Raw genomic sequence first — 27,070 nt, 5'->3', positions numbered from 1 at the left:
AAGAATTATAATTTTCGCAAGAAAAAAGATAACAATTATAAGAGTCACAGGTAAAGAAGCATGAAGCATCAATTAGAGGCTTTAGAGCTGAAAACAGTTTACCAGTCGCCCATCTGGCGAGAGCATCTTAGCTGCATATCTCTATCCAGCAACACTTCTCTTCTGAATATTTCCCATTACATTTTCGTATCCGATAACCATCCAGAGTGTTTAGCGTAATCAACACGTGTTAGCAGGTTCATCGTACAGTCAAGGAAACAGGAAATGAATTCAGAATGATCTCACGCAGGGCAATACCACGTCAAGCTATGAGATGTCCATCACAGGAGCACATGCACCATTGGCTACTGGCTAGAATAAGTCAGGAGTGACTCACCGCATGTTTGATAAAATTTTAAGTGCACTGCAAGTGGCTCAGTATACAAATCGCCAACAACGCTGAATTCAGTATAAAGAACCACACGAATGCATGTCATTGGCAGAATAATGTAACTCAGAGGACGTTGGAATACACAAGGTAGGTACCATGGCGTGAAAACAAAACAACTAGCTAGGAGTGTCCAGAAAAGGTAGCCAGCTCATAAACCATCCAGAGAGCATTGAGTCAAATGGAACCACAGCTAGTGACTCATTTACCAAGTCAATTATGTCCAATTTTTTTGTTCACAGGACAAACCTTTCCAAAATGAAAGCACAATTATCTAATCAAGATGTGCTAGAGCTGATGGCATAAACGAATGGTCCAACGTAAAGCAGTAGCTTCAAAGGACTTCTAAAAAGAGCAAGCACAAATATAAATGACAGGTCAGGTGTTTGCTTTCACTATTATCAGATCATGATCATACCTTTTGCTTTTCGGTTAACCGTGACACCTTTTTAGTGCTTATGAATAATTAGCAGGATAATGTATTCTACAGTCACAGCAGATAATTATCAGAACATGGGCAATCATAACTGTAGTCACTTCTAAAATTGAGTTGGACGGCAATTAGGCTTATGATTGCTTGCAATCTCAGAAGTAAACAAAATCGAGTAGCTATGATACCGTGGTAAAATAATATACTTGCAAGGAGAAATATTATGTGGCGATCATAACAAGCCATACAGTACAGTACAGGTTGAGTACCAAGATCCCACACATTAAAGCTCATTAGGCCAGCGTATTGACTAAAGCAGTATAGTGAACTAGAGAGAGATTACCAGACTAATCTAGCGAGAACTTGATGAGCGGAAAGGCCACAGGAACGAGAACGGGTTCCTTCTCCTTTGCCGCCCACTGGTTCTCCCACTGCTGCTTGAACTACTTGAGCTCTGGCTTTGGTTCGTTGATCTTGTGCGTGAGCAGCTAGCTCCAGTAGCAGAACCCTGTGTTGGAAGCTCGTAACGGCAAACAGGGCAGGAATTATGCTGCTCTAGCCAAGGAACTATGCAATCAGAGTGGTACAAATGGTTGCATGGCATCTCTCTTGCTTCTGATCCCAACTCAAACTTCTCCTTACAGACAGGGCAGTGTGAGTCTCCACTTAGATGCCTCTGAGTGATCTTAACTGTGGGCATAGCATCAATCGAGGACTGTGCGGCAGGGGGTGGTCCACGACGATCATTCTGAGTTAATTGCTCAATGAGATCATCCAATCCAGGCCCAACAAAGTAGTCTGCAATGTTTGCCCTCCTCATGCCAACACCACGCCGTCCATTGATGAACACATCGAAACCATTATCCTCTGTGAGATGACCAGGGAGCTGGCCACGGAAGAGCAGCCATGGCCCTGAGCCAAACTCCATCTCTAGGTCTGAAAAGATGTTTGGCCTTCCTCTAACATCAACCTCCCTGTTCATCCCAGTCATACCATGCCGCATCACAGCGGAGATTGCCTCCATTATCCCAAACCTTGGGTCACGTTGGAAATCAGGATCCATCCCAACGAAGTGGTTCATGAGAGCATCAACATCATCCATTTCAGCCACAAACCCGGAATCACAGTAAGGACACACCATCTCCCGGCCACGAGGCCTTATCCGCTGTCGGCATTGGTAACACCAGTATGATTGCCTGCCACCAGACATTTCTTCCAACTAATGTGCCGCCTTGCGAAAATTCAAAGGTGAATCCGAACCTCCTCAGCACTGCAAAGGTGACAAGATTTTCAAGATCTGAGCACAAAGTTCAACAGGACATATAAGCATACTAAATTTCAAACACAACTTACACGATCCAACTAGACCATGCACACAAGCTTCCACAAAGACCCAATATAACAAAGTCAATAAGAAACTATGATCAGAACCATACAAAATACAAGGCTGAAAAGACTTAATTGAATACCCAAGGATTTCCAAAAATAAAGCTTTCCAGATAAGCAGATATAAGAATTCGCTTTTAGAATGATACGATGCGCGTTCACCTGTTCCTAATGAGTCAAGCAAGTAAACCCTTAACCTATCTTAAGAAGACTAGGATGATTCCGGCGATCAAAATTACAAAACGTTGCTTTGGGTGAAGGCTTTTCTCCAACCCACTTTCCAAACAACTCTCGTGCATCTCCTAGAGCTATTTTTTTCTTCAACAAGAGGCAACGAAAAACGAGGGGAGAGGCAAGACAATTCATTCTAAACGTTAATAGGTTTCTTTTGATACGGTTCTAGAATACGTGCGCCCGATGTGTTCCAAATACACCTCGAAAAATCAATGTGAAAGAGAAACAGCATTTTTTCCGGGGGAAAAAACAACGCCAGTCACCTCAATTGGGCACACCGAAGTGTCATACGGCGCGGCACCCACTGAGATCGGCGGATCGATCTCTCGCGCTGAAGAACACCGCCAAGAAAACCCAACCCAGCCGCGGATACAAGTACGGGTTTGGATCTTTAGGCGCACCACGTTGCACACGAACCCCGCAACGGACACAGAGAGGGGAGGAAGAAATGCGTGGATCCGGCCAGGCACCAGACCGGCTCCCGCAACAAGGGTACCCGTCCGAGGAAGCTCGAGTTTACTCACCGATGGGCGAAGGAACCGTCGATGCCCCCGCCCGCGAGAGGGAGGAGCGGTGCCGCGGACGGGAGAGGAGGAGGCGGGTAGGAGCGGGGAGGCCGCAGCGAGCCAGGAACTCCGCCACGAACACAGGCAGATGGTGTGGGGAGCGGAATGATGGAAGAGGGGGCCGCCAGAGACCGCGATTTACACCCGGCTTGACTCCGCCGGGGCCCACCACCCGCCCGCCAGCCCTCCTGCAGTCGCTGTCTCCCACGTGGGCCCCGCTTGGCAGCGGCGGCCGTCACGGTGGGCCCGGCGGGTAAGGGAAGGAACGCATCGATGCGATGCTCTCTTGGGTCCCGAGCCCGGGCCGCGCGCCCGCCCCTCGCTTTCCGTGAGATGCTTCCACTAGTGGCCGGGCCGAGGGGCCCGGGTGTGTGCCGCACCCCCAGCCGACACGTGGGTCCCGCGTTCGAGCCGAGCCCACTCGTCGGTGTACGGGACGGCGTGGGGCCGGGTGGGAGCTGGAAATGCCACGCCGGGCCCACGTTAAATGTCCCGCAGGCCACGCGATACGAGGCTGGATCGACCGTCGGTGGGAGGAACGGACGGACGGATGGGGATGTCCCGTCACGTGGTGCTGCGTCATGGTGTCGGGGGCGGATTATGATGAGGTTTCCTTCGTGCTGGTAACGCTGGGAGGACGCGCTAATCTCGTGGCCCAGGACATGGTTCTGTCGCTTCCATGTGGACCTTGCTAGAATATAAAACAAAAACTACTGCTGATCATACGGTTGAAACTAAATATTTGTCGTGCTGAGGAGGTACGGTTAAACTTTTAAATTTTAATTTAAATATTTATATTTGGAATATAGTATATGTAGGTTTATCTTTATCATGAAGAGTGCTATTATGAATCTATTAGATTTTATAGATACTGAAAAGGTGGTCAATGTCACCCTTTGAAGACAATAAGAAACAAAATACATGAGTTGCCTTTTATTAGGTGAATCTAACAACATATCGAGGTTTGAAGAAAGATGCGATATCCACATAATATCATTGTATCTTCTTAGGTTCGCATGCTAAAGAACATATACTGCAATTATAAAATTCCCATATTCCCAATGAAGCTAAGAGTGGCATTCTCTGACCAAAAGAAAGTTAAAGTCGCTATGACAGTCATAGTGCATTCATTCCCGAATCAAATAGATCATGTGTTCGGTATAAGATATGCCGGACGTTGTAGTGTTAAGCCTCACTAGTCTATCCATACTATATATATACTTATAAGAATCCAAATCTATACTATAAGGATCCAAAATAATTAAAAATGTTTTCTACCCAAAATAATTTTCCCGTACCCCTTACAAAGGACCTATTGTCGGAAGGTGTTGGAAAGTGTTGGAAAGGGAGAAAACATCACTTTAGAAAATGACTGCTATTTTCCTTTTTTTTCACCATGAAACCATCTACCCGCTTGCCGTACCCACCGCATAAATCCATCTCCCAAGCGAGAAATCATGTTGTGTTTCCTTCTTTGGAGTTTCCAAAAGAATGCCTCAATTTGTAAAAGGAAGGCATGGTTAACTTCTCGTACACTTGCCAAGTTTGCATCGGACTGATTGCCACCGAGATCAAGCGCACGTTTCCACTTTCCAAAAGCTACGTGCACCCGAGATCACATTAGCCGGCAATTAGCACCTGACGCGTGATTGCTTCTTCCAATTTTCCAACGTTGCCCGAGGGGTCGACGCCGGTCGAGGTGCCGCAGGCTGTCGTAACCACGCCGCTTGAGGGCGTGTCGTCTCCATTTCACGTCGAGAAGCCCCAGGCCATCGTCACCCACGTCGCTGCCGTGGGGGGCTGTCGCCGTCGAGGAGCCCACTACAAGAAAACTGATCCCTTGTCCTAGATTTAGTATCGATTACATTTGGATCCAGTAATAATATTAGTATTAGTATCGGTTCCAAAGTAGGGAGCCCCAAAGACCTTCTAGTACTGGATGAGAGCTCCATCTGATACTAGAGCCCGGTACTAGAGGATTTAGTATCGGATGGAGGCTCCAACCGGTACTTAGAGATAGTACTGGGGAAGCCCCCAACCGGTACTGGAAGCCTCCCCGTCCACCCAAGCAACACTTAGGATATTTTTAAGATTCCAACAACGCACACACGCTCCTTCTTATCCTGACCAACGCACGCACCAACTCCTCCTTATCCTCTGCTCCTGCCTCCCCTTCCTCTCTCTCCTCTCTCGCTCTCTCTCTCACCGGCGCAGGAGCTAGCGGTGGCGGCACCCGGCCCTCCTCCTGCCTCCCCTCCCCTCTCCCCTCTGCTCGTCCCTCATCGGTGGTAAGGAGCGGCGGCGGGCGGCGGGATGGCGGCGGCACTCAGGAGGCGCCGCTGGGTGGAGGACGAGCCGGCGGTGGTGTGTGGCAGAGGAGCCGGTGGCATTCGGAGGGGCGGGAGGAGTTGGATCCGAGTCGGGAGGCACTCGAGAGGGGCGGCGGAGGCACGACCAGATGGCGGGAGCCGCCAGCGGTGGGGGAGGGGGTGGGGGTCGCCGACGGGGGTGGGGGCGGGAGGGCCGCCGCCGGTGGTGGCGGGGCTCGCGAGGGGATTCGATTTTTTTAATTTTTTAATACTCTCTAGTACCGGTTATTCCAACCAGCACTGGAGGGACCCCTCTAGTACCAATTGGCCAACCAGCACTAGAGGGCAGTTTAGGACCGGTAGTAGAGGTTCTTTTTCTAGTCGTGGCCGCATGCCTTCATCATCACAACAGGCAACGCCGCCACCGCTCGAGGATCGTCTCTGTCGAGGATTCGCCATAGTCTGTCACCACGCTGCTCGAGGAGCTTGTCGATGTTGAGGTTGTGACGACTATTTCTTGGCAGTGCCACCGCCACCACCATGAGTTCATGAGTGTATTCCACCTGCAGACTCATACAGTGGCTGCATAGCAACTCCCACCGGCTCGATCAAGATCGTGCGATGCCACAATGTTTTTGCCAACATGAGTGTCATCTTGTACTCGGACTCGTCCCTTGAGCTTTGGAAGATATCGAAAATTTTGTTGAATTTTTCAACGAAATCCTTCAAAGCTTGACGATGGAGGTTGATATTGTAGCGCTTCTCCTCCGAGGCCAGCGCAATGTAGCGGTGGAAGTTCCCAGTGTCGTCCACGACGCAGACCCAGGAGCCGAAGATGAACGTCACGCCTTCTTCGAATGTGATGGTGGGCTTGATGACGACTCAAGCCATCGAGTTCGCCGGTGGATCTTTGGCGAGAGCCGCTACTTGACGCGTCAGATGTCGGTGTTTTATACCCGATAACTTATTGAGAGGTATCCCGAGGTAGTAGATTGGTTGGTGGGGGATCGCCGGACTTGAAACTTCAAGGTAAAAGTGAGAACACAGGACACGGATTTATACAGGTTCGGGCCATCAGAGTAGCGTAATACCTTGCGTTTTATTTGAGATGTTGTATATTGCGCCCTGCGCTCGGGTGTTGTTTGGTGTTGAAGATTTGGTCCTCTGTTATGGTTTTATGAGATCTTCACCTATTGATCTAGGAACTCCTACTCTCCATTATATACTCAGAGGGCGAGATTACTAGTCGGTTATAAGGTAGGAGTCCTAGCAGGATTACATTGTTACGAGTCCTAGTATGATTTACTAGTAGGAGTCATCTTCTTTTCCTTAGAGGATCTATCCCGACTGCGCATTGCAAATGTGGCATCGCTGTCGCCACGACTTGCTACGGTGGCTGCGCGCAGCAAGGTTTCCACGATACGAGTGCTGCCTCGGTCGATCACCATCTGCTCTTGGCTAGGAGTTCCACCGCGCGCAACACGAAATCCGCGCACCATCGACTACGCCCGGCAGGTGAGGCTTTTGTTTGATTCAGATCCTTGTGTACTTTTGTGCTGCCTTTACCATGTTATTTTAGCACAGGTTCCAACTACGTTGCTTTTCAGTTGTTCTGAGAGACGCGTTGCCTTCTTCCCTATAATTTGGTATTAACTACCAACCCTGCTGCTACTGAACATGGACGTCATACATGATAAATCAGTGTGCTACTTGGTGATATACTGCAGATTTATTGCATTGTATTTTTTTTAATAATAGCATCGAATCTTAACTCCTGATAGATTGTCTCCCTCTATTTGTGGTTTTGTCACAAACACAACGAACCATGAGTTGGCTTTTCCGAGCGGTGATTGATTTCTCTTTTGGTGTACAGTTTAAATGCTTTATCAATAGAAATGGTGCACAGTCCGTGACCGTTCCTTGAAAAAAAGAGTCCAATCGTGGATGTAAGGGACTGAGAGAAGAGTTTGGTTTGACGGCATTGTGTGTAGAACAAATAATTGGTGGCTGTAAACTTGAAGATTCTAATTGCATACGTGTATTTTTTTTTGTACTTTTGATTTTTTGTTGACACATTTACTATTGCAGATCATCGTGGAATTGAACATCATGATCTTGCATAAAGTAGCGGTCAAAAGAATGAGAAACGTGCAAAATCAAGGGAGAATTACCGTAATAGGAAGGACAAAGGAAAAACGACCAACACGGCAGGTATGATTAGGTGTAGTAAAAATTTATCTAATTTAGCCTAACAAATTTAAGATCCAACAAGAGCTGGGCTAACATACTATATGATTTTGAGCTAAATATACATAGGGCTGAGTTGGATTACGAAGGAGGCACGAGGATCATGATCCATTACCACCTCTAGGTATGACATGTTATTGGTTCATGCAAGCGTTCGTAGTTTATTTAACAGCAAATTTATAGTTCACAATCATGCACAGGAGCACCCTTGAAAGTTGAGGCCAATTGATCCGCACCACCGAACCATGTGTATATCATGGTCGCTAGAATCAACTGGATCGTTCAATGATCTTGTTCTGGATGGTGGTGATCAAAACTAGCTCCACAGAAATGATACTTATATAAGGGAAAAATGATATCGAATGGTACTGAAACTGACCATCAGTTAATTGGAATATCTCCATTGTCATTTCTTGCGAAGAAATATCTCCATTCTCACGTACACGTACAGGTTACTATACAAAATACATTTTATATATTATATTGCATTTTTCTTATTTTAATATATTTATGGAAATTTTTTGAACACGTGCCTCCATGTGCATCTTACCATGTTAAAAAACAACAAATTCGTTTTCCCCGTTTTAACAAAAATCATTCACCAATCACCGTATGTTGATTCATAAAAGATGAAGCTAGGAACCTAGGACATCATGTTTCTATGGGATGACTTGCACACTTGTCAAGGTGTTAAAAGGACGTATAAACCATCAAGTGATGTGATTTGGTTGCACTATTATTTTTATTTAGGGCTTATTTGGGTAGCAGCGGATTAGAGTAGAATGGGAGGGATTGGAGGAGAAATTAGGTCATTTTAGACTTAATCCCCTTCATTCCACCCTAATACTCTTCTATCCAAACAAGCCCTTAGTCGGATTATTTTATACAAAGTTGAAGCACTCGAAATAAGTTTTCGTATCGGAAACTCGAAATGACCGTGGAGCAGTTTAAACATTAGAAAAAGTCCATTTTACTCCTCTCACCTATTCAATTTATCCGTCCCACCCCCTAACCAAAATATTAGCTTAATTTACTCCCTCCTCCTATTGAATTTACCCCCTAAACTGGATTTCCACCCGGTTTTATCCACGTGTACATTGTTTTGATCCATCTCAGTTGACATGGATTGCATGTGCCGAGCCACCAAGCCTAGCCAAGCCACCTGTGCCTGGTCAGCTGCACTCGTCACCCAAGCCAAGCTACAACGCACTCGACGAGCTCCTCGCTAACCCCTACCCCGATTGACTTGTGTTTCCTTTCCTCCGACAGTTTCCCCTTCACCCTTCCTTTCTCTGCCGCCGCAATCCGGATGATTGGAACAACGCTTTACTAGGCATCCCATTAATCGGTTGTTGAAGGCGTGAGATTAGGGATTAAATTGGAATGGAATAGATGGAAATTGTGAATTGTGATATGCAGCTATATCATGCTTATTATGCCTTCCGTGATTGTTTTTTTCTCAACACAGGAAGTCTGAAACAGGCATTTTATATTCATGTTCTCTGCGAAACTGATGACTACCAGTATCCTTCAGGAGAATTTGTTGTCACTTTAGAGAAAAAACCCACATCAGTAGCATTAACTGATTGATCGAAAGCTCTGGTGGTTAGGTTCCAGCAACCAGTAATCTAACATACTAGTGTGTGCTGTATTACTTGAAGTGGCAGAATTGCTTAAACTTTCTCCTTGTTTTCTCCTTGTTTGTCTGTCTTTAAACTGCCTAAAAGTGATAGCATTTTGGGAGTCGAAAGCTGCAATCCTTTTTATTGTTATTTTCCATTTCTATATAGTTTTAGTCCTTGTGTTACTCTAAATGGATGTTTAATGTTACTATGCACACAATGTACATTGATAGTCCTTATTTTTCAGATTTGAATGTTCCCTCTTCAAAGTATTCAGAACAAACAATACTATGCAGAAAAAAAGGTGGCTGAGATTTTTCCAGAGCATGTTCCTGTGTGTTCCTGTTGGGACTCATTTTTGTTAAATTTTTTGTTTGATTATTCAGCATGAATAGAATGCTAAATGATGTACTCTATGGATCGGATCGTTGGGTGTCATTTGTGTTGCCGCAATTGGAAAAAGTTTTATCCTGCATCATTTGTGTTCTTGTGAAATTGACAAGGGCGCATGCATTCTCGTGTGAAGCTGCTCACACTTATCATGATAGCAGATAAGCCTGGACTTTCCTGAAGGCTTGCAAGTAGAGCGGTGTTGCCGTGTCTTTTTATTTTGATTCAAATCGACAACGCAGGCAAAAGCGTTTGACTAGACGAGTAGCAGATACATGCGCGCGTGGAGCAAGAAACCAGGTGTGAGGCTTAGATAGTGGGCGTGCGAGGTTCGGCTCTGCAGTCTGGCTATCGTGAGGGTGGCTGCGTGCGAGGCGCATCACTATAACTCAGCTTGCGCCCTCGCGCAAGCTAGTGTGGCGCTCGGAACGACTCGGCTAGGTGACATGTAGTCCACGTCAAATATGCAAATCATGCCATGTAGGCAAAATCAGGTAGAAATCCGGTTTAGCCGGTATCAATAGGAGGAGGGAGTAAATTAAGTCTGCATTTTGGTCAGGGTGACCTGGATAAATTGAATAGGTGAGTTTTTCCTTAAACATTTCCCCCCGAATCAAGCAGTTAAAACGGTTGACTGAAGCGGCTACTCCAAGGGGCTGTTTGGATACGAGGTGCTAAACTTTAACAGTGTCACATCGGATGTTCGGATGCTAATTAAGAGGACTAAACATGAGCTAATTATAAAACTAATTGCAGAACCTTGTGCTAATTCGACGAATCTATTAAGCATAATTAATCCATCATTAGCAAATGGTTACTGCAGCACCACATTATCAAATCATGGACTAATTAGACTTAATAGATTCGTCTCGCAAATTATACTCCATCTGTGCAATTAGTTTTGTAATTAACTTATATTTAGTACTCCTAATTAGCATCCAAACATCTGATGTGACACGTGTTAAATTTTAATAGGTGTTCCCAAACACCCCCGAATTCTCTCCCTCGAGGCCTCGACCATCTCCAAATTTCTAAACTACTCCAGGAGCTCCAGATCGAAGTCCCCGCAGGCCCGCACCGAACTTTCCACGCCGCTGAGCCAGGCAGAGGCAGCAACCATGGACCGCCGCGGCGAGGCGAGCCACCGGGGCTGGAGCTCCTCCCGCGGCCGAGACTGGCGAGGACGCGGACGCGGACGAGGCGGCGGCGGCGGAGGCCGCCCCTCCCCACCACCTCCTTCCTCTACCGCCTCCTCCGCGGCGGTCAACCTTGCCCCAGCCTCTACCGTCGACGACGCAGCGCCGATCATGGGCACCTGCCCCGACATGTGCCCAGGTAAACATCCTGCGTTCTCTCGTCCGCGTTAGCCGCCGGTCAGGCGAAGGCGATGGCAACAGGCGGGTTGATGTTCCCCTGGCGCCAACGCGCACCACCTGCTCGATGAAATCGCGCGACTAGAGCGGTCCAGATTGATCGTTCGTGTGGCGCCTGAGCTCATGGTTGCCGTGGTCTCCGTTGCAGCGAGGGAACGAGCGCAGAGGGAGCGGCTGAGGGACCTGGCCGTGCTCGAGCGGGTGGGCGGCGACCCCGCGCGCACGTCTCCTTCCCTCGCCGTCAAGAAGGTGAGCCGTCCCTTTCTTGATTGGCCTTGCGTTTGTTCGTGCCGATGTGTGAGGCTTTTGCTTCCTTGCTGGTCCTTTTGCCTGTATGTGCTTGACTGCTTGTAGTCTTCTCCCAATTCAAATGGCCTGACTAGCTTGGCCCTTCCATGTGGTAGTTAGGTTAGCGCCTGCTCTCTGTGGATTTATGTCGTTGGATGCATACGTTCATGCAACTGTCCATGTACGTTTTCTTACAGGGAGATCGTCGCGTGTGCTGGAACCGGCGAACTCTTTATGTTAGTTGCGATTTGCAAACTATTGTTGCATATGCCACCGATGTCAGCACCTGCCTTCATGTGCATTCTTTTTGTCCAATCATTTCCAGAACAAAACGAAGCTGGGTTGTTATTATTTATGAGGACATGTTGGCCCTACATTTTAGTTAGACCTGCATTTCCTTTTGCTTGGGATTCTCTCCTCTTCTAGAGTTATCGGATTAGAGACAATCCTGTGTTCCTGAATGGCTAGAATGGAAGGTCGCAAGGAATAGGCTTGATAACTTGTAAAAGAATTCCGCTTAACTTAATTTGACATCACATTGGAAGAGAAAGAAAGAAGTTTGTGAGAGTAGATGGTAGTAAATCAGTAGAACCTTTCTATAGCAGCCTAGGAGGCCATCTTTAAAAAAACAGAGCTTTTATCTCCTCAAATGATGATAAAATTATATAATCCCCTGTCCTACATCCTTGCGGTCTTTACTAACTGCTGAAATTATGAACTGTAGGTAGCAATATAGACATCAAAAGAGTAAGTTTTTTACCTGTTGATCCAAGTATGAGTTTCCCATGCTGCAATGAGTTGTGAGTCAAATGATGCATGCCACTAATGATGGCTACAAAATCATAAATATTTTTTATGTATTCTACTGTAGTAAAATAGTTCCATTTATGAATCTCATGGTATATCTGATCTATCAACTGAAAAATGTCAGGCAGCCATTTATGCTTTTCTGTTTGTCTGAATGACTGCATGAACTTTGTTTATTTATCAAAGATCGAAATTACCCATGAGTATTCTGTGAATTCCAATCTTCTTTTTCTAACCCCTGGTTTCATGCTAGTTCTGCAGAACTATATCTTCCACAAATGTAATGGCATCAGATATACGTCCTCTACCGGTTTTGCGAGAAACAATGGATTATCTTTTGCATTTACTGGATTCTTCAGAGCATCCATTTGAGACAATCCATGATTTCATCTTTGATAGGACAAGGTCTATAAGACAAGACCTCAGTATGCAGAATATAGTGAATGATCAAGCAGTTCAAATATATGAGGATGTGGTATATTCCCATCTTGTGAACTCCCTTTATCTCTTCAACAATGTTTTATAATTCTACATTGTCTTGTTCTTCTTGAAGCTTCAATTTTAACATTGAAATTTCAATAGAGTTTAGTCTGGTGACCCTTGACACTAAGTTTGGGGAGGCCAGATGGCAGTTTCTCTTGATTCAAAAACCATATTTCATTCGGTTTAAGTTATATTTTCTGTACTCTGCAAAACAACCTTAATTTTCTTTTTATTTTCTTGAAGGAATGTTGCTATTCTTTTTTATAATGTTGACCAAATATTCACTCCATGCACATGATATCAGGCAGGATAACTAGATATGCTCAAATGGTTGTTTAGGTTCTCTTTTGTTCTCAATTCGGAATAGAAATTATGTTTTTTTTCTCTGAATTATTGTTTAATGGGTCATAATTTCTGTCAGGCATTTGCTACCAGTTTTAACTCACTTGGTAGCCTTTTTTTTAAAAAAAATATTGGCCTTGTTATTTGTTATATTTCTGCATACTTTTTTTTCTCAGCTGGAGCAATATCATTGCTTCCAGTGCAAACTTATATTAAAGTATTTCTCTTTATAGCTTTATCTAATACCTGTCTACTTCCTAGGTAACATTTCATATTAGGTCCCACCAGAGACTTGCTAGGTCTTGCCAGGATTCAGATGCTTCATTGTGTTTCCTAAACATGGAGCAGCTAACAAAATGCTTGCTTTCACTGTTTGATATGTATCACGTAATCCATGAGAGTGATTCCCACAGCAAAAGAGAGGCCGAATATTATTCCTTCTATGTGCTTCTACATTTAGGCTGCAAGATACCCAAAATGGTAAATTCTTTCCCCATTCTTATTGCTTCCATTCCATGTTCAAACTTGTTCTATTTACCTATTAAGGTGATTTGTGCTTTACCTTACTCCATCTAGTAAATACTACATAGCCTGATTTTCTATTTATCTTCAGGTAGATTCACTCTCTTTGTGGTATAGCCGATTAGCTACTCAAGTTAGACAATCGAAGGAAATGATATTTGTGAGAAATTTATTGAGGTAACTTCTATTTGTATTGCTTGCCAATGTGAACCTTCATTTTTTTTGTGCATGCTCCTATTTCTATTCTCATAATTCAGTCCAAAGCTTATGTCATCATTTTGACTTTCCGTCTGTGCATCCAGTTGTATGTTTTAGTCATAAGTATGTAGCTGATTCATAGCTGACTACTTTCATGCTGAACCATGTTTTTTTTAATCTTAGATAATTGTATATGTTTATTGTAGATGCTACCAGCTAGGAAACTTCAAGCGTTTCTTTTGCATGATAGCAGCTGAAGCAACCGATCTTCAGTTGCGCCTTGTAGAACCTTTTCTCAATGAGGTGAGTCCAGATGAGATGGCAAAGGTTGGCATTTTTCGTTGAAGGCATAACCTTATCCTTCTATATTGGTTTCTTAGCCTTTTTTTAACAGGCCTATTTGTTGTCACTAAAACGCCTTTTAAGCCTATATAATACTGAACATATGATTGATTTCGTGGCAAAATGGTTTCAAGTTATTTCGATTGTCAACTATACTTTTAATTCTGTTTTGATCCTTTCATATTAAAAAGTAAAACCATCTGGAGTTTGTCTTTCTGACACTAGTGATGTTTTTCAGTTGTTTTATATCAAAACTAGTACCCTCATGTTAGGAGGGAAAATAAACAATATGATATTCTTTGCCTTGTGCACAAGCTTAAACTATTGCTGATTATTTTGTTTTTGGGCATCAACTTCAAATTTCTACCACGTCGCTGCTGAAGGTCCGAGCTAGAGCCTTAATGTACTTTAACCATAGCGGCTACAAACTCCAACACCACCCTTTGGAACATTTGTCAGGAATCCTGATGATTGAGGTAATCTTACAGTAAGCTAGAACCTATGAATTGCACTGCTGTTGGCCTTTTGGTAATATCTGAATCTTATGTGCAATCATTCAGGAGTTGGAACTAGAAACTCTTTGTGGAATATGTGGACTTGAAATCAGGACAAGCGAAGGTATGAAAGCTTTTGCGCCTAAACAGACAAGCTTCAGCCTACCAACATCCATGCCCCGAAGTAATGGCATTTACATCTCAAGGGAGGTTGAAAGATGAAAAGAGCACTGTAATTCAGGTTCAATAGATTGTGTATCAAGAAATTACTTGTCACGCATGTTATGTATAAAACATTTCTTGAGGTGCCCCAAACAAATACTTCCTACTGTTACAAGAAAATGTCTGAATGATACTGTGTACAACTTCTGCTAAGATTTTGAGACTCTTCATGCTACTTGCTTGCCCTTCTAGCTTCACGTGCAGAACGTAAGAGTCTGTACTTTTGGCGTAGCATCGTCAATCTGAGGCTTGAGTCGTGGAGTTTGCCGCATGGGCGGAGATGTCCTTGTCGTTGGAGTGGGATTTTGGTCTGAGCATGAGATGCAATAGTCATAACAGTTTTGGGCCCGTCTTTGGTGATTTAGCTCGTATGAGAACCAACTTGTTTTTCCTTCCCGAAGGGAGGAAACGATTTCCGAGTAACCATGCTTCCTGGCCAATTCCCGGCGTTGAGCCCACACGGTCATCCGTCATCCTCTCCCTAGCAGTCATTCGCATCCTGGCCGATCGCCTCGAGCTCCTTGTCGAAAACAAGTCCGGAGTCCGGTTAAAAATGGATTTGGAGTTGCATAGTCGCATTCTTCACAATCGTACACCAAACTAAGGCTCTACCGGGTTCGATCTTTCAGAACTGAAATAATCCCAAACCACCACATGGCAAAAAGGGTTTAACCCTGATACTAGCTGACAGATCACGAGTGCATTAGCCTCTTCAACAAACAAAAATTCCACGCAGTCTACTAGGATTCCACACCCTCGACGGGAACCAAAACCACATATAGAGAAGATAGGAAAACTTCATAGTCGAGCAGGATTTCATCGAACTCTGCATGGACCACAACCTAGATGTTCATCTCTGTTTTCAACAAATACTCTGAATTCATCACCATACAGTAGGTAAACTACTCATCATCCTCGGCCTTGGACTTCTTCTTCTTTTTCTTCTTCCCTTCAGTGGCTGTCTTAGGTTCAGCATCCTCTGAAACTTCGCGGCTCTTCTTCTTCTTCTTCTTGGGAGTTTCGTTAACCTCAGCGTCACCATTGGCAGCGCCATTCTCCTGCTCCTGGGTCTCCTCCTCTAGCTTATGCTTCTTTTTCTTCTTCTTCTTCTCGGTTCCAGGCTCAGCTTCGCCATCAGCAGCATTGGAGGGCTTATCCAGGTCCATTGCATCACCATCAGCCTCTGTCTTGGACTTCTTTTTCTTGCTTTTCTTGGCAGATGCATCAGTCTTCTCATTATCTGCATACATTGAAGAACACCGTAAACAACATTGAACGTGGAATGGGTCTGTTCCAGTGGAAATTAAAATTGAAAGTGCTTGCATTTCTGATAGATGTAAGGAATTAGCCTATTACCATCATCATCGATTGAGGTTCCATTGACCATACTGTCAATAGCAGCTTTCATCACATCGAGATTTTTACGAGGCGCAACACCCTTGTCATAGAATTCCAGTCTCTCCTCAACTTGCTCACGCAACTTTTGGCCAAAGACAGAGGTACTTGCCTCTGAAGTCACATGTACAGGTGAAAAACAATCAAGAGGAATGTCTTCTGAATGAGAATAATCAGTATGCGAAAGAGTCTTTTAACAGAACTCCCTGAAACTAACCTGAGTAGCAATCAATGCGTGATGCAATCGAGCATTTGTTTGCCAGGTAGCGAGCCATTCTGCCTTTGTTCTTGGTTGTAGCACGGCCAATAAAGGACGAGTGGAATATGAGACCATACTTCGGTGTGTTCCCTCGAGTTTTCAGTGCTCTGGTGGACAATAAAGAGAAGTGTAAGAGGAATATTGTTGCGACTATTTGCCGAAGTTTATTCATATGGGATCAGTTTAAGAGAACTATTTCTAAAGTCAAATTAGAATTACAAAAACACTGGGAAATCATAAAATGTTTCAACAGCAACCTGAAAAGTGCCTTCTCAGCACCAAGTATTTGAAGAGTGGAGGCAGGGCACTTGGCAAGATTTGAAAGACTGCCAGCATGAGAGATTAGGCGAGCTCCAACAACTTCACCAATCAATGATGTTAGATTCGGCGCAATATCATTCATCTTAGTCACAAGATATTCATAAAGGTTTTTACGGTATTCAGACAAATTCATAACCCTCTGGGCAAATTGCTGGACATTAATCAAATCAACTGGTGACAGATCCTGGCCTGAAAACAAACAAGAACAAACAAATCACATGTGAATTTACTATGACCACTATAGTCGAACTAAATCAACAGTGCCATATCGCATTACCCATTGAAGCCTTTGCTGCTTCAACAATTTCTTTAGCCTTGTCCAGATCACCAACTATATCAGCCAAAGCAGGAACATCTTTCTCCGCCAAATCAGATTTGTTAACAATAAATTTAGCAAGCTTGGCATATATGTAGTTGTCATTGACAATCTTGACAAGCTCAGGGAAGTGCCACGAGAACCATTCCCTGCATTTTTTAAGCAAGCAATCAATATACTGCCATACACCCAAAGTACCCTACCAGAGCTGATAACCTCAAACACAAATATGCAATGACTCCAGATTACAGCCTACATAAGACAATCAAGAAACATTACAGAAGAAAAATTAACAGACCTAACTCTCATGGAGAAGGAGTTGATGTCCTTGTCAAGAGTATCCAAAAGAAATATTGCCTGAATCACCATGTTGTCAACACGATTCACATTGAACTTCACCTTGGCCCTGCTGTAGCTATGCCCCAGGCCAAGTTGGGCCTTCTCCAAGTCCGACTCCTACAATCAACCACAGACAAAACTAAAAAATTAAGCACAACCATGCTTCGAGCTTTACCACAAATGTAGGCCTACGATAACCTATCCACACGCCCAGCGGGCAAAGCTTCAATATTTACGCAACTCAAAGCCACAACAAAAGCTTATAATGCATAATATGATATGCGAATATAAGCACCTTGAGCTCCTTAATGAAGCGGTCGAAGTGGAGGCGGACGCCGCGGAGCAGCTCTTGGACGAACTCGTTGCTCTGGCAAGGGATGCCGGTGACCTCTGCGATGTGGGAGCCGACCTTTGGCTCGACGACGCCAAGGCTGTACTTGGCCTTCTTCCCCTCCTTGGGCTTGGGCAGGTTCAGCTCCAGGAAGCTCCTCAGCTCATCGGTCATGATCCCTGCCCAAAAATATGGCCAAACCCCGCGTCAAAACGGACGCGCCTCGCAGCGAGGCTGCGTCATTAGGTGGGGAGAATCGGACCTTCGGAGATGGCGTTGCACTGGTTGAGCGCGTCGACTGCGGAGGAGAAGGGGTTGAAGGCGGTGAGCTTGACGGCCTTGCCGAAGCGGTCGAGGTCCAGGACGGAGGAGCGCACAGCTTCCACGCTCTGGCCGATCTCGTCGATGCCATACGCGTGGAAGAGGCCGTAGCCGGAGGCCGACTCGAACAGCAGGTACAGCGCCATCTCGCCGGCGGATGGCGGCGGCGGCTGCTGCTGGTTGGGGTTTGGGGGCGGCGGAGGGGTTAGGGTTTTAGGAGGACAAGGGAGACATGGCTGGCGCCGGGGGCAGATTTATGGGCTCAGGCTGGGCTCGTGTGGGCCGTCGGATTTACATTTTTCCTTCTCACCCTCCTCTAATTTCTTATTTCTCCATTCGTGGATTAGGTAGTACTGTATTATACTTTGGAGTTTGGATTAAGACCTGTTGGATCGCATAGCTAATGGGTGAAAGTGATAAAATTTAGTATCTTTATGCATTAGCCCATCGAAACGGGAGGGCTGATGGGATTTAGGCCACCCTCAAAAAGGTGCAAAAATATTAGCTGGTGGGGAAGACCTAATGGATGCTAATAGCTTGTGAAAAGATAAAAAGTAGGAGAGAGAAAGGGAGGAGGTGAGAAGATAAAGGGGCAAAAGTGACATTACATGGACTTTAGCTCTATCTATTAGCCATGCCTCCAATCGGGAGTGACAATGGGTGGAAGTGAGAAGTTTAGCTAGAGTGCTAATGTGTGGAAGTGCTAAATTTTAAAAGTTTAGCGGGAGTGTTAATGGGTGGAAGTGTTAAACTTTAAATGTGCTAAACTTTAGCAATAACATATCCAAATAGGTCTAATGAGGTAGTATTACCAACTTTAAAAGGACATAATAACCACATGCATAGCAACGAAATAACTTTCAAAAGAAAGAATTATAATCGTTCTCGTGCTTGTTTATATATCAATTTTCTTCAATGTTCACCGTATAGTAGGAATCTTTGTGCTATCCTGTCTTGTTCCTAAGTCCTAACTGAGCATCATACCTAGAGCTGAGAATGACCACGCCTCTCAATCTTCTCAACGCCAAAGAATAACAATGAGATGAAAAAAAAGCCTGGCGAGGTCCGAGGTGGTTTGCATTGAGGAGACATGCAACAATGCAAAGCTGACTGCCAAAAGGCTTGGTTTCATGCGTGGACAGACATGAGAAGCGCGGTGCACATATTCTTTGAAAAAATGACTGGTTGCAAATTAAGCTTATATGAAGAGTACTCTCTCCATTTCAAATGATTTTTCTAAATACATGCATTTTGTTATGAATCTAGATATAATTATAAAAAACTTAAAACAACCTACGTTTTGGAACGAAAGGAGTATTTCTTAATTATTATAGGATCAGTAGCATCGAAAAATACGCTCGACTTTATGCTATTCTCTCCATCCCAAAAAGAATGCTACTCTCGCTTCCTAAGGAGCCAAACAGTTTTAAGTTTGACCAAATTTATACAAAATAGTACTAACATTCACATCTCCAAATAGATCTAGTATGAAAATATAAAAAAACATAATTAATCTATTGATATTTATTTTGTACCATAAATATTAATATTATTTTGTATAAATTTGGTCAAACTTTAAAATTGGTTGGAGGAAGGGAGTACCTCCAAGATAATCCAACTTCGGCACCGAGTCTTCGTTACGTACAAGCACAGGCTAGCCGTCGTGCGAGTAATGGGCCAACAAGTCAACAGTTTGTGTACCTTCTATTCGGCTAGTCCCAGCCCACAAAAGGCCCATCACCTCACGCGCACGTGAGACGCACGCGCCCTCCACCCGCTCCCATCCGTGTCCTCTCAAAACCCTAGCACTCCCTACCTCGTTTCCTCCTCTTTCCCACCGCCTCTCCTACGACTCTTCTCGCCGGTCGCCGCCCCCCTCGCGAACCCACAAGAGAATCAAGAACAAGAGGGAGGGACATGGCGAAGAAGAAGGAGAAGGCGGTGAACGTGTCGGGCAAGCCGCGGCACTCGAACGACGTCAACCGCCCCAATGACAAGAAGGGCGCGGGCGGCGGCGCCGGCGGCGGGGCCCGGTCCGCGGCGACCGTGCGGCGGCTCCAGATGTACAAGACGCGGCCCAAGAGGGACCGCTCCGGGAAGGTGCTCAGAAACGAGTTCCAGTCCAAGGAGCTCCCCAACACCCGCATCGAGCCCGACCGCCGGTGGTTCGGTGAGCAAATCGCCCCAAGCCCATCCCGACCCTCTCTGTGCCTATATGCTTTCAATTGGCCTCAGCTGGTGCATCAGTTAAGCTGTCAAATGCTGCCTTGTGGCTCCAGGATGAATTGCTGCGCTGTAGCAATCGTTGCTTGTTCTGATGTTTGCCACACGTGTTATATGTCCATTGATGGATGCTGATTGCTTGTACCTATCTTGTGCTGATCTGGTTCTTGGTAATTGCAGGCAATACCCGGGTTGTGGGCCAGCCACAGCTTGCATTGTTTCGGGAGGAACTCCAGAATCATCTTTCTGACAACTTCAGTGTCATCCTGAAAGAGCGGAAGCTGCCTCTATCACTACTGCAGGATCATCAAAAGGTGCTACTCTTGCGTATATCATTATCATCAGTCATGATGGTCATCAGCCTGTTGAAATGTTGGTGAAAGGGGCAAAACAATAGCATGCATGTGACTTTTTGATGCAACTGGTATCAATATTGTTCCCCTTTCTAGTTGGTTGATGAAGTGTTGTCTCGGTTGGATATTTAATAATAAGGAAACATGACAGCCTTTTATTCTACCCACTATAAATTACCCTACTTTATTGAGAGTTGTTCTTATGTAAGTTTGCTTGTCTCGATGCAGCAAGCGAGAGCCCATTTGCTTGATGTTGAGCCTTTTGAGCATGCTTTTGGGCCAAAGGGCAAGAGGAAACGCCCGAAACTAACTGCTCTTGACTATGAATCTTTGCTGAAGAAAGCTGATGATTCTCAAGGTGAGTCATGTCTGTTGATGATTTAGTTTTGTTGCTTCTGAATAATTAGAATTCGAAAGTGGTGTATGTCACTTTAGAATAGGGCAATTTGATTTGTCCCGTTTAACCTTTTAAGTTGACTCCACTATTGTTGGTCACCAATGCTGTCAGTTATTGATGTTCTGTAATTGCGAGTAGAACATGCAATTTTTAAGCCAGTTGGATAGTGAACATGGTCATTTTTCGCACAGCCTTGTTTGGTGTCTTTCTGTTTTGTTTGCATGAACATGCTTGTTGTTTTATCTTCCTTCAGATGCATTTGAGCAAAAATATGCTTCCTCAAAGTTGCCAAGGGAGGAAGAAGAAGATGGCTTACGGGATCTAGTGAGGCATACAATGTTTGAGAAGGGTCAGAGCAAAAGAATCTGGGGTGAACTCTACAAAGTTATTGATTCTTCAGATGTTGTTGTGCAGGTTAGTACACAGCCTTGTATCCGTCAATGTGAAAATTACTTTGTGAACTCAACCAAAGGTTTCATAAGTATATATATATTTTTTTATCCTGCAGGTGTTGGATGCTAGGGATCCAATGGGCACTCGATGCTACCATCTAGAGAAACATCTAAAGGAGAATTGCAAACACAAACACTTAGTTTTCTTACTAAACAAGGTATCAATTTAAGCGCTGCAGCTTATCCTTGTACAAAAGCTTTGTCACTTTCCTGTTTGATATCTGATGGCATATTGATTATTTGTTCTATTTTTCATTTAGTGTGATCTAATCCCTGCTTGGGCTACAAAAGGATGGTTAAGGACCCTGTCAAAGAACTATCCCACCCTAGCATTCCATGCTAGCATCAACAAGTCATTTGGCAAAGTAAGTTTGCATTTTGCAGTATCTTTTTCAGTGTAACATCTCTGTTCTATTATCTAATGACCCCTTAATTTTTCTGAACACGACCAGGGATCTCTTTTGTCAGTATTGAGGCAGTTTGCTCGTTTGAAGAATGACAAACAAGCTATATCTGTTGGATTTGTTGGGTACCCCAATGTTGGGAAGTCATCAGTTATTAACACACTACGGTCGAAGAGTGTAATTCTCTCCTCTCCATGCTTTCAAGATGTCATTCTGGTCATCGTTTTAGGTTATTCTGAGGATTGGATTATGCCTGCAGGTTTGCAAGGTCGCGCCCATTCCTGGAGAGACAAAAGTGTGGCAGTACATCACTCTCACTAAAAAGATCTTTTTGATCGATTGTCCTGGCGTTGTGTATCAAAATAATGATTCAGAAACTGATATAGTTTTAAAGGGTGTGGTATGTATCTCAGCTCTCTGCACATTTAATCTTTTTTAGTTGGATTGGTCAAAAAAAATTATTTCAAGCATCTAGTGTCCCCCTAGTTGCTATTGTGCATAGAACAGATATCTAAGGTCCCCAACAGTAACTTGTCAGTTAGATCCACATCTGATTTTTTTTTCTTTGCACACGTGGCGAAGTGAATAAATGAAGAGAGATAAAAGCTAGCTACTGCTCATTAGTAGTCAGTCTATAACGCAATTTCAATACCCATGCAGCATTTAACCACCCATTGAATTCATGGTAGTTTATAGAACGTGTTATAGCTAGACCATTGGATAACTATGCTAAATGATGTGCACATAACTAGCAAGCTATCTTCACATAGGAGACGGTGTTTTAGTTCAACATGATGCGGTACTCTACACTTTTTAAGGAGAATAGTGTTGATATGTCCTATTGAATATTCTCGTATTTGTTCTGATGTCAACCATCTTAGAAACACTAGTTTTTCTTATCATCCCTTCATCAATACATGTATTCTTTCTAATTTATGTAATTATCACAAGGTACGAGTGACAAATTTGGCGGATGCTGCTGAGCACATTGGTGAAGTTCTGAGGCGTGTTAAAAAAGAGCATCTGCAAAGAGCGTACAAAATTCAAGATTGGTATGTTGCATCTTTCATGTTGATAGGAACACACCGTGCATTATTTATATACTCCCTGATGAGCTGATGCATATATACTAACAGCCTTTTCAGCATATTCCTATGTATAGACACTGATCTTTAGAGTTTGATACAATTAAACCCATGGCACGGTCTTAGGCTGAATTTATCTGTTCTCTGCAGGGCTGATGATAACGATTTTCTTGTCCAGCTGTGCAGGACTACTGGAAAACTTCTCAAGGTATTGCATGTGCTGAGTCTTGCTATATTTCTACCAAGTGTTTCTCCCAGCTAATTTGTAGGGAAACTATATATACCTGCTTATTACAGTTTCCTATAGTACTCCTGTGTTAGACATGGTGTGATTTATTTGACAATTCACCTAGTAATGATATTGTTTACCCTAATGATTATGCTTTTGGTTCTCAGGGTGGGGAGCCTGACCTGACAACGGTAGCCAAGATGGTTCTTCATGACTGGCAGAGGGGTAAAATTCCCTTTTTTGTACCCCCTCCTCAACAGAGTGACGATGGTGCATCTGAAGGTGCCGAGCCTGTTGAGAAAACTGAAGAGGACGGAGTAAGCAGCGATAGGACTGCTGCTGCCATGAAAGCCATTGCAGGAATAATTTCATCGCAGCAGAACATGAATGTACCCTGCCATAAGGAACATGATGGAGATAATGAAGACAGCGAAAGTGAAGATAATGAAGACAGCGAAGTTCCTGAGCAATCAGAGTAATCTTGGGTACAGATATGGACTAAAGTTGATATGTCAGGGCTCAGGAGTGTGTAGCTACTTAACCTCATTATCACTGTAGTGCCAGAAAAAGGATTCATGTTGGTTCAGCTGCTACAAAGATGGTGATTTGCTTAGCGATTCGTCTCCTTTTTTGTAACTTTATTATCGTACCTAAATCTTGTAATAGGGCAAGTAGAGCAGTTTGCTAGCCTACCTCGTTGGATCGCAATGTTTATCTGTACAACAATTACAGTTACATATCTTACTTCAAAAAATCGAGTCAGGTCATCCTTATTTTTTTTATACTACCGCTTTCTATTCTGAACTTACTGTTTTTGGCGACTTCGTGAATTGCTACGTACTTGCATCCTTGTTTGGTAGGGCGTTGGCTTCTTCCAAATCGTCTTGTGTTGTGACTTCTTAGTGGAGAAGGCTTCACAGTGGCAACACACGATTATAGGTTAGGCTGGTGAAAGGGTTTAAGGTAGTGTTTGGATATGAGGTGCTAAATTTTTTAAGAGGGTGTTTGGATACGAGGTGCTAAAATTTTAGTAGGGTCATATCGGATGTTAATTAGGAGGATTAAATATGATCTAATTACAAAACTAATTGCATAGATGGAGTCTAATTCGCGAGACGAATATATTAAGGCTAATTAATCCATCATTACAAATGGTTACTGTAGCACCACATTGTTCAAATCATGGACTATTAGACTTAATAGATTCGTCTCGCGAATTAGATTCCATCTGTGCAATTAGTTTTGTAATTAGATTATGTTTAATACTCCTAATTAGTATCCAAACATCCAATGTGACATGTGCTAAAGTTTAGCAGGGGTATCCAAACATCCCCTAAGTAACATCTAGCATGTTCGAGTTTGACTCAAAGCCTTTTTGATAGGTGCTGCGACTCCGGCTTATCCTACGGGGTCTGTCCACGTCTACACCTGGAGCTCTAGATGAGTCGGAGCTATTTTGTATCGAGAAGCTGGATTTCATTTGTACCTTTTTAAAAAATAAAATATTTATGTTCCTTTGCTAGCTTTATTGATTTGGTTTCTAAACTTGTGCTAGTAAATAAGAAAACTTTAATCTAATAGTTGAAACAAATAGTTTTCGTGAAGATGCAACTCAAACTCAAACGTATATGCATGCTTAAAACATTCGATTCACGTATATACATACTTAAAACATTCGAACATTTATTTGGATTCATTAATGCTACGAACCAGTATTCACCCAATTAGCTTAAATCTAAAGATACCTATAAACATTTATCTAAATTCAAATCAGATGGATTATGATAAAAAAAAAAGGTGTATAAGTATGAAAGTCAAGCATTTTGAAATATAGAATTCATGGTCTTAAAAGAAAATAATACTACTCGCTCCATTTCAAATTGTAGTTTGTTTTGACTTTTCTAGATTTATAGATGTTTGTATACATCTAGACATATACTATATTTAAGTGCATAGAAAAAACTATGCACTTAGAAAAGCTAAAACAATATACAATTTGGGCATGAAAAAGAACAACTCCACAACAAAGCATTTTGAAAGTGGGATTGTGATAAAAAAAAAAGTTGGATCGATAGGACTTGTATAAGTAGTGAAACCAATACATATATTAAAGTATCTCCATTAGTATTCAATAAACCTTTCCCAACAACTAGATAATTGGGATGTCCCAATATCTCTTTAATAATTATTTAGAAAGTATAACTTCATCCTTATCCAACCACCTTATTGGGAGAGTCATACCTCGCACTCTATTTGAGGTGAGTTGATTTGGATTATTGGTTTATACCAATAATTATTGGAAAAGGTGAAAGAGTAAAATGCATAGCTGGTTCTTAAACTTGCCGGCTAGGTCAATTAGGTCCCCATACACTCAAAATACATATTAGCTCCCAAATTGGACTTGGGTGTCATTTAGATCCCTGTACTCTCAAATTGCAGATCTCACTCCTAAACTTTGCTTCGGGTACCATTTAGATCCCTAAACTCTTGAAATGTTGTGCCATCCCACTAACATGGTATGTAGTTGATAAGATCAAATTTTATTTGTTTTATTGCCCCTTCATCTTCTCCCAATATTCGTACAATAACTTGTCTTATAAACCCTTGATTTTAGAGCATGCCTGTCATGCGCACCTAACAAGTTAAGATATTACCTCTAAAGTAAGAAATCATCAATCTTTTGGATTGAGCACATCAATATTCTCCACACATGCTGAGTTGAAATTCACTTTATTTGACTATAATTAAATTGTATCTCTGCAAAATAAGTTTTTATCAATTTAATTAAGATGACAATGCTATATGAATCCAGATGACATCCGAAGTCAAGTTTAGGGGGTTAGATATGCATTTTGGGAGAATATGGATCTAAATGACACCCGAGCCTAAGTTTAAGGAGCCGGATATGCATTTTGAGCGTACGGGAACCTAAGTGATACAATCGGACAACTAGACAAGTTTAAGAACCGACTATACATTTTACTTAAAATGAAAGATTGGGGAACGGAGGTTTACTTGAGAATGCTCTTAGAAAAACTATAAATAAATACTTTCACATTTTCAAGCTAGACGAAGGGGCGTGGGGTTGCATTGGTGTGAACACCTGCAATGATAGCCCAATTAGCGTCGCATGTATAAAAAAAAGCCAAACAAAATTAGGTAACCAACGTTTCAAGTCAAGGTGAATACACGATGCTCGGTAAAAAAATTGATACACTTATTTGGTCCCTACTGGAATACACCGTGTCGTAGTGTAGCGGGCAAAATGAACACCGCACTTTTGGCGAGAAATAGGATCGTCTAACATAAAAAAGCTACTCTTTTAGCACATTAAATGTCTGGCGCAAACCAAACGCCGACCTACCGTGTTGGACAGGATTTAGAGAGATACAAACTTAACATAGGTAGATATTATATTTACCATGTCTTTTCTTAAATGCATATTTATTTGAGCTTGATCAGCCATTAACAACCAAATCTTATCTTATTTTATAAAACACGGATGTAGATATTCACTGTACATGTATATACAGTCACATAGTCTCGTTTATAAATGGATACATGCGCCCCTATTTTAATGAGTATAGATTATGCAGTATATCTCGAGATCGAAAATTCATTCCGATTCTGAATTCCGATGGGTTTGAAACTATCATTGAAATTTTTTGTTTATACAAATCCTTTGCCCAAAATTAGCTCGAAAGGGGACAAACAAAGTTAAGAGGAAAATAAAACGAAGGCCGTGCTCCAAAATCCAAGAGCTCTGTGCTCTCTAGTGGGCGTACGTACGTTGGTTGGGCGAGCGAGCGGAGCGGAAACCCAGCCCCTTCCCGTTTCGCTTTCCCTGCTCCCCTCTCTTTCTCCTCTCTCCCCCCCTCACGGCCAAGCCAAAGCCATGCCTCCTTCTACTACTTCCCCCACCACGTCACAACAACGCCTCCACCCCACCCCACCGCCTCCCTC

The 27,070-nt window shown here is 43.3% G+C and overlaps 4 protein-coding genes across 4 annotated transcripts; 2 read left to right on the top strand and 2 right to left on the bottom strand.

Moving 5' to 3' along the window:
• Positions 1–1,033: 1,033 nt before the first annotated feature.
• Positions 1,034–3,160, bottom strand: LOC101753800 (probable E3 ubiquitin-protein ligase RHC1A). The gene is made up of 2 exons (XM_004984305.3): positions 3,002–3,160; positions 1,034–2,127 (listed from the first exon to the last, which is right to left on the bottom strand). The coding sequence occupies exon 2, from the start codon at positions 2,065–2,067 to the stop codon at positions 1,210–1,212; it is 858 nt and encodes a 285-aa protein (XP_004984362.1). The 5' UTR covers positions 2,068–2,127; positions 3,002–3,160; the 3' UTR covers positions 1,034–1,209.
• Positions 3,161–10,630: 7,470 nt separating this feature from the next.
• Positions 10,631–14,857, top strand: LOC101753388 (SAC3 family protein C). The gene is made up of 8 exons (XM_004984304.2): positions 10,631–10,946; positions 11,133–11,233; positions 12,333–12,554; positions 13,166–13,384; positions 13,518–13,603; positions 13,831–13,927; positions 14,350–14,442; positions 14,527–14,857. Exons 1-8 carry the CDS (start codon positions 10,730–10,732, stop codon positions 14,680–14,682), a joined length of 1,191 nt encoding a protein of 396 aa, XP_004984361.1. The 5' UTR covers positions 10,631–10,729; the 3' UTR covers positions 14,683–14,857.
• A 480-nt stretch (positions 14,858–15,337) lies between these two features.
• LOC101752989 (nucleolar protein 56) lies at positions 15,338–18,196 on the bottom strand. The gene is made up of 8 exons (XM_004984303.4): positions 17,906–18,196; positions 17,608–17,822; positions 17,272–17,429; positions 16,935–17,122; positions 16,594–16,846; positions 16,295–16,443; positions 16,039–16,191; positions 15,338–15,922 (listed from the first exon to the last, which is right to left on the bottom strand). Exons 1-8 carry the CDS (start codon positions 18,108–18,110, stop codon positions 15,585–15,587), a joined length of 1,659 nt encoding a protein of 552 aa, XP_004984360.1. The 5' UTR covers positions 18,111–18,196; the 3' UTR covers positions 15,338–15,584.
• A 1,586-nt stretch (positions 18,197–19,782) lies between these two features.
• On the top strand, positions 19,783–23,889 carry LOC101752574 (nuclear/nucleolar GTPase 2). Its single transcript, XM_004984302.4, has 11 exons — positions 19,783–20,134; positions 20,368–20,501; positions 20,769–20,898; positions 21,191–21,351; positions 21,446–21,547; positions 21,650–21,754; positions 21,842–21,970; positions 22,053–22,193; positions 22,745–22,845; positions 23,029–23,086; positions 23,275–23,889. The coding sequence occupies exons 1-11, from the start codon at positions 19,882–19,884 to the stop codon at positions 23,584–23,586; spliced, it is 1,626 nt and encodes a 541-aa protein (XP_004984359.1). The 5' UTR covers positions 19,783–19,881; the 3' UTR covers positions 23,587–23,889.
• The last annotated feature ends 3,181 nt before the right edge of the window (positions 23,890–27,070 follow it).

This window comes from Setaria italica, chromosome IX, assembly GCF_000263155.2.
Source record: "Setaria italica strain Yugu1 chromosome IX, Setaria_italica_v2.0, whole genome shotgun sequence".
NCBI classification, from domain to species: domain Eukaryota; kingdom Viridiplantae; phylum Streptophyta; class Magnoliopsida; order Poales; family Poaceae; genus Setaria; species Setaria italica.
The sequence above is the reverse complement of the archived record's forward strand: the minus strand, read 5'-3'. Positions and strand labels throughout refer to the sequence as shown.